This window comes from Hyperoodon ampullatus (genome assembly GCF_949752795.1).
Source record: "Hyperoodon ampullatus genome assembly, chromosome: 12".
NCBI classification, from domain to species: Eukaryota; Metazoa; Chordata; class Mammalia; order Artiodactyla; family Ziphiidae; genus Hyperoodon; species Hyperoodon ampullatus.
The window spans coordinates 57,453,330-57,460,277 of NC_136925.1; the positions used below are offsets into that span (position 1 = coordinate 57,453,330).

The following is a 6,948-nucleotide window of genomic DNA, read 5'->3' on the forward strand; positions in this document are numbered from 1 at the left end:
ACTTGGGAAGGGAGCGAATCTTCTGTCCCACTCCATTCCGCAGCCCTGGACAAAGGGCAAGTTACCCCTGCCTTGTCCTCATCTGCCCACACATAGCTGACTGCCCAGGAGGGGACATCTGATCCACAGTAGACCCCTCAGTTCCTCTTCCCCAGATACTGAGCTAAGCAACACTGAAAGGCTGAGTCCGTTGGCTGGAATGACCTGAGCTGTTTTCAGGGAGAACTTCCTCTGGAGGCAGTGCTATATGGCCAGCCAGTCTGAACGGGGCAGAGCAGCCATGAGTAGTAGGATAACCAATCCTCATAGGAAGAAGGAAGCGACTGAAACAGATGAGGAAAGCAGAAGAGAGATGGAGACAGCCATCATGTGGATCCATGAGAGGGAGGGACAGCTTCACCCCCGGCTTTCCAGCACCAGTGCTTCTGTACCCAGGGCACTGGGTTTGAGTACATTTGTATTTCTTACACCTATATATACATGCTAAGGCAAGGGACATGAGCTCATTTCTGGACATGTTTAACTCTACGGTGCTTGTGGATAGTGACGGGTAGAAGGTGGTCATATAGGTTAGGACAGACTTTATGATTAGAAGAAAGATACTAGAGTATTGGCTCTGGTTTCCAAACTCTCTGATTTCTCTCCATTTCTAACCCAATTCTGTTTTTTTCCATGCCAGACACTATAAAGAATGAGAAATACCCTGAAGCACAGGCTGTGTCTTTGATCAGCCTCGTGAAAAAATGGGGAATAATAATCCTGCCTGGCCAGCATCGCAGGACCATATGAGAATGGAATACCATCAGAGGGCTGAGGAAGAGAAACGACCTAAAGAACTTGTAGAAGGTGGCATCCTCATTTCCCACAGGCAGCAAGTAGGGAGAGGAAAGAGGTCCTCAGGCAAGTGGCATTACTGCCTGGAGGAGTGCTGTGTAGATGGCGGTCCACTGAGTGCTTTCCAGGTGCTTCCACTGTGCTTAGCACTGAGCAGGTATGATCTGATTTTAGATAATTGTCCTCACAGGAGCACCATGAGGCATACACTGTGTTCATTATTCCTGTTTTGCAGTTTGGATACTGATTCACAGCGGTATTAGGGTTGGACCACTGGGACGAATCATCACTCTTCCTGTCTCTGCTGAACAGTCAGAGAAGGCCCAGCTGCTTCTGGCAGCTTCCTGAAGGGGTTGCTGAGGACGCGTGGCTGACTCTGCACACCTGGATCCACATCAAAGACAGCACTTGGGCCCAACAAGCACCCATGAGTAGAAAGGAGGTGAATGAAGCCACCATTGAAATGTATTTACATCTTCTGAACCGTAGTTCAGACCAGGAAGACCCCGTAGGACATTCCCTCTACCTCCTTGCTCACTGCCCCAGATGGGAACCAACGTCACGGAGGAAGATGGACCCTAACACTGGGACATCTTGGGCAGCTGGAGACTTTGAGCCCAGGGGTGAGAGTGCAAGGTTGAAGGTGGTGGAGAGAGAAAGAGAACAGAGAGGACGCCCAGAGCTGAAGCCCATTTGCAAGAGCTCCTGATCAAAGGTGCAGTGTTTCCTGCACTCACGGGGCCTCTGGGGGCAGGCAGCCAGGGGCTGAGGCTGCTGCTGCCTTTGGTCCCCTGAGCTCCCACACTGATGGTGGTAGATTCTGTGCTGAGGTGAGAACAGCCCATTTGGGAAACCTAGCTAGAGGCCCCTTGACTTCTCTAAATCTCAGTTTAACTCATTCACATAAAAGAGAATAATGCCCACCTTGCAGGACTTCTGTGTGGACTAAACGAGATGATAATGTAAAGGGCTTGTAAAAACTATAAAGGACCACACCCTGGCTTGACTGTTGCCTGACTATTCTTCTACGCCAGCTGACATCTCTCTTTTCAGTGACAGTACATTTAATGAAAAGAGCTGCTGCAAACAATAGGTATCACGAGTGATGCATGAACTGCACAGGCCAGGTGGTTGGAAAATGCTGTATAGGCCGCCATGACTCTCGGACTGTATCTTACCTACAGTCCCCCTCAGAACTTTGTCTGAGTGCCACATTTCTGGGTCTGGTTCTCTAGGTCTATAGTTTTCCTCTGTTCCAGCATAGCCCGTATATTGAAATACTACAGCCCAAAATCCCAGCATAGGAATATGAGGAAATGTTTACCAAAGCAGTGCTTCCATCAGGATTCGCCGAGTTAAGACACCAACTACAAAACTCAAATCCGAAACAAAGACTCTACAAAAGGCATATTCTATAGGACACTATTTACTGAATAAATTCCATCTTTGTGGCTACTGCCAATCACTCTGGACAGTGTAGGGCAGAGAAATCATCTTTTTCCTTAACAACGTGTAATTGAAAGATGCATGATATCATCTCAAAATTTTACTTTTTCAATGTGAAGATCAAAAAGTTTAACCTTCATCTCTTACCAAATATCTTCATCACTTGATTTACAAAAATCCCTTCCAGAAAAACAAATAGCTTCCACTCAGAAATACATTTAAATACACGAAACCTCATAAAAATGAAGGCAAATATTATCATTTGGATTTCAAATGTTTAGAAGTTGTCAATCCCACCTCTGTTTCAGTACTCTTTGGTCAATCAGATCATTATTATGGTTTTCAGCTGGATAGAAAGATGGCATCTGCTCCCCACGACTGGCTGGACTGGAGGACTGTTCACCCCTGTCACCAAGAAAGAAAAGGTGGGTCAGGGGCTATTCAATAGGGGTCACAATTATTGCTCTCACAGTGGTTCTCACAGAGAGTAGGAGTCAGCCCATAGAAACTCTATGATCTGTGTCCACTTTTAAGCTCCACTTTAGAGTCCTGACTGAGAGAACTGAAAGAGAAATCCTCTGAGGTCATCTCACTCAGTTCATACATGCCAGGAGAGAGACAATGCCAGTTCACAGTACTGTTTTCACCAATCCATCACATTTATAAATGGTGTTATGATAATCCTTTCCTTTATGAAATAATAGTGATGACAGAATGTACTTTTATTGGTCAATATTCTTATTTGGCAAAAAAAAAAAAAAAAAAAAGGAACTCTATGTCAGATCCTTTCTCTATTCCCTGTCATTTTGGGGGACCTTTTATTATCTGTAAAATTTCATGATCTTTGAACCACACTTCACTAACACCCTCATTTTCTAAGTGATACAACTAAAGCCCTGAAAGGAAAACAACTTGCTCACCACCACAAGCTACTCAGTAGCAGCACCAGTTGACCTCAGTTTTCCAACTTCCAACTTTCCAACTTCCTGTCCAGTGATTTTTCTACCAGCTTCAACAAGAACGACACCAAAAAGCAACTGCAGATACTCCTACCTATTACATATTCCTATCATTTGCCTAAGTCTGAATAGGATGCCAAATATCCTGTCCAGATGTGGCCTGTAAAGTTTTTTTTTAAAATAACATACCAGGCAGCCATTAGCCATTAAATGAAATTTACATGCAAGTTGAAACCCATCTGCAACCTCTGATCTAGAATGTCATTTTATAAACCATTTAGAAGGAGTCTTAAGCATCATTTATTCTACTCACTTCATTTTACAGTTGAAACTAAGAAAAGTCAAGCAAATCTCCAAGGTTAGATGGGTAGCTAATACCAGAACAGGGATTTAAAATCAAATGTTTTAATACCTAGCTTCAGGGTTCTTTTTACTATGCCAAGTTTCCTATCTTTATTAAGCACTTCCTAAAAGGGTTTAATTAAGTAGCATATTAAATAAATAGCATATTTTCATACCTTTTTCTATTATCATGATTCCCATAGGAAAATATATTTGTCTAGTGGCTATATAGTTGACAATAAGCAAATATAGCCAATAAACATTTTAACAAACTATAACCTATAAACTCACCTGCAATTGTGATTTTGCACCAGGATAATTTAATTTGAATGCAAGACAACACAAACCTTAGAGTCAACTATTTACTTGGGTGAAAAGCCCCCACTCAGTCCCTGGAAAACCAGTGTTCCAAGTCTTGGTTACATTTGAAAATGGCTTTCTTAACCAGGTTAACAAAGCTTAATATTTAGCAAAAGACTATTTTGGTCTGGGAGAAGGAGGAGAGGTTTTCTCAAAGACTGTGATACTCCTAAGATCAGTGCGAATTAACATGAAGTTAAGTACTGTATTACTTTTCACAACCTACAGATGACGCAACAGGGGTGTCAACATTTAACATAATCAATCCAAGTCAGTGGTAGAACCAGGAATGATGCCCGGGTTTCCTAGCAGTCCAGTTAGTTCTCATTTACTAGAGAACATTATAAACTGATTTGCAGTGGAAACAAGGCTGTCTGTTTTCTTCCAAGCTCTGCCTAAGGCAATATCAAGATGCCAGTCAACTGAGGGGAACTTCCAGCTCAAAAGTCCAACTCATCCAAGAATGCTGGGAAATTACTTTGAGCTCTATTTGAGGTTTACACCCTCCCTTCACTGGAAAGGAGTAAAAGCATACAACGCGAGCTTCAACAAAAGTCACATATCTTTTACATAGATACGTCAAAACAATGTTTAGAAGAAATCCTTCAAATAAATCAAATGGTAGAATCTCCAGACCAACTGTGGACCATTCCTTCAAGTCTACCCGTCCCCCTCCTTGTCCCAAATACCCAAATATTCTAGAAGTCAAATGACTTAAGCCGGGTCTCTCTAACATTGTATTGCTTATAAAAGAGCAAGACAGAAATATATAGTTTGACAGATATAACCTGAAAAACTTAAAGTAAAAACTTAGAATGAATTTCACCAAACATCATAATCTTACTTTAAAAATTAATAATTGGTCTGCAGTAATTATTTAAACTTAGACACCTTGCAAAAAGTCTCAAATACGGAAAAACCAAAACAGAATGCCTGAGATGATCCTGGGGCATAGAATTGCAAAGTGCAATTTTTAATTTTATAATTCCTGTTATCATTCCTTTTTATTGCAGAAGTCAGTGATAAAAAAACAAACAAAAACATCCCTAAACCTCAAAGCCATCACAAATTTTTCTACATGACTTTTGTGGGATGCTATCATAGCCTTCAGTACTCCAAGAATACTCTTGAGAAATTAAAAAATCCATTGCAGCAAGAGTCTTTAGCAAATTATATTATGAAGGCCTCCAGAGGAGAATATAAATTAGTTACTATAAGGAATCCTTGGCAAATAAATAAATACACAAATAGCTTTGGGAAAAGCAAAGGAGCAGAAAAAGATGCCTTTCTCAAACACTAATTTTAAGACCTAAGCTGCAGTTCATTTCTGCTGGTGTTATATGTACATTTTAACTGCTTGTTATAGAGCTTTCTATGTAGGAACTCTGGGCTTACAGGTCTTCCTTAACAAACGGAGTAAGTGTTAAAAAAACTGGTGCATTTAAAAATAAAAGTATCTTGACTCATAAAACTTTGCGAAAAGTGTCACTGTACACACAATCTGCAAATGGCCACAATTTTCAAAGAGGTTTAAACCCCAGACGTCACGCTACAGCCATCATCAGGAAAGCACAGCAAAAATAAAGCCATTCCTGAACACTTACTCTGGCGGTGCTTCTGCTTGCGTGACCAGGGCTGTTTCTCCAGGGGACTTCAGTTCTTGACTCTTCTGCTTATATTCTTTAATTAAATCCATTAGAACAGCCTGGTGCCCAATTTTCTTTACTAGTTGCTGAACCATCCGATCATTAAGCGCTAGAAGAGCGGCCCCACTTACTTCTTCCTCTGGGAAAAAGAAAAAAAAATGTCTCTACCTGTCTGCTGGGTAAAGCACTGTAAAACACAGCACTCTGCACAGGCAGAATTATTTCCGGTATTAAACGATGCATCTAAACTTGTGCTTTGCAGTTATAAAATTATCTGTGTTTTTGACAAAAAAATAGAACACGAATATTCCATAATTCCAAATACATGTTGGCTCCTAAGAAAGTACCACAACCTAGAGTCACAATAAAAACTTTTTACTTCCACATTAATGCCTCCCCTCTCCGGATTCTTTCTAACAGACACTGTTTTGTTAAGGAAAAAATATTTTCGGAAAAGTATTCTTCATGGTACCTACCAGGCAACATTCCATACTTGTAAATCCAACACTACGCAAAGCTGCACAAGCTGCATATTTATAGACAAAAGCAGTATCAAATGCATATATCAAATATGTATTTCAAGTTACTTAAGATTTATCTTATTTGAGATCTTTTTGAAATACTAGATTCTCTCGTGGATACCAGGTCAAACGCAAACTCTGCTACAGTCAGTAGAGAAATGAGTTTCCCACTGCAGCAACTCCACATCAATGTTCACATGCATTAGGGAAAAAAAAAAATCAATAACACAGGACACTCAATATCTAGGCTGCTCAATTAACATTTTTGAAAGTGTAAACAACTCACCTTGAAACCTATGAACTAGCTCTCCTAAGTTTTTCTCCACCAACCAACTGCAGACCTGATCAACTGACCAAGTTTCCATTGCTGTAGCCTGTAAATACACCTGTAGAATAAAAAGAGGAGTCTTCAGTTTTTCTTTCTGACTGTTGTTCTTCTATTTATTTCTTTATTTTTACCAATCGGCTCTCTAATCTCAGCCCTTTCTTTGCCAGACTCTTTGAGGCTCTCAGTGCTAAGCTTCTTTAAAATTATTCTTTTCCAGATACACATTTAAAAGTTGCTAATAAAACAAACACTCTTTTTAAAAATGAGACCAATTTGAACCTATTTCCTGGTCTCATTTCTCAAATTTCTTCACCTTCTCCTACTTTTTTTCCACAGGCATCCCTCAGCTTTACTCACAGACAGCCAGAGTCATACAATGGTACCCAATCCTGTACCATTAACACCCAGGTTTCTTCACAAAGAAAAGGAAGGTGTGAAATTCACCACTACCAGGCTCATCAAGAAGTTGTTGACATTTACAAAAGGGGTGGGCAGGGGAGGAAGGGAGGAAG

General features: G+C 40.7%; 1 protein-coding gene across 2 annotated transcripts in view; it reads right to left on the reverse strand.

Moving 5' to 3' along the window:
• Positions 1–6,661, reverse strand: part of SAMD3 (sterile alpha motif domain containing 3) — a gene marked incomplete at its 3' end in the record, with an annotated part of 41,605 nt that extends 34,944 nt beyond the window's left edge. Inside the window, exons 1-3 of one of the 2 annotated variants that reach the window (XM_079716790.1) lie at positions 6,395–6,661; positions 5,546–5,726; positions 2,578–2,685 (exon numbers count right to left, since the gene is read on the reverse strand). In XM_079716790.1, coding sequence (XP_079572916.1) covers positions 2,578–2,685; positions 5,546–5,726; positions 6,395–6,473 — 368 coding nt within the window. In that variant the 5' untranslated portion in view covers positions 6,474–6,661. The remainder of the gene's footprint in view (positions 1–2,577; positions 2,686–5,545; positions 5,727–6,394) is intronic. The other variant, XM_079716791.1, reaches the window with a different exon arrangement.
• Positions 6,662–6,948: the final 287 nt, after the last annotated feature.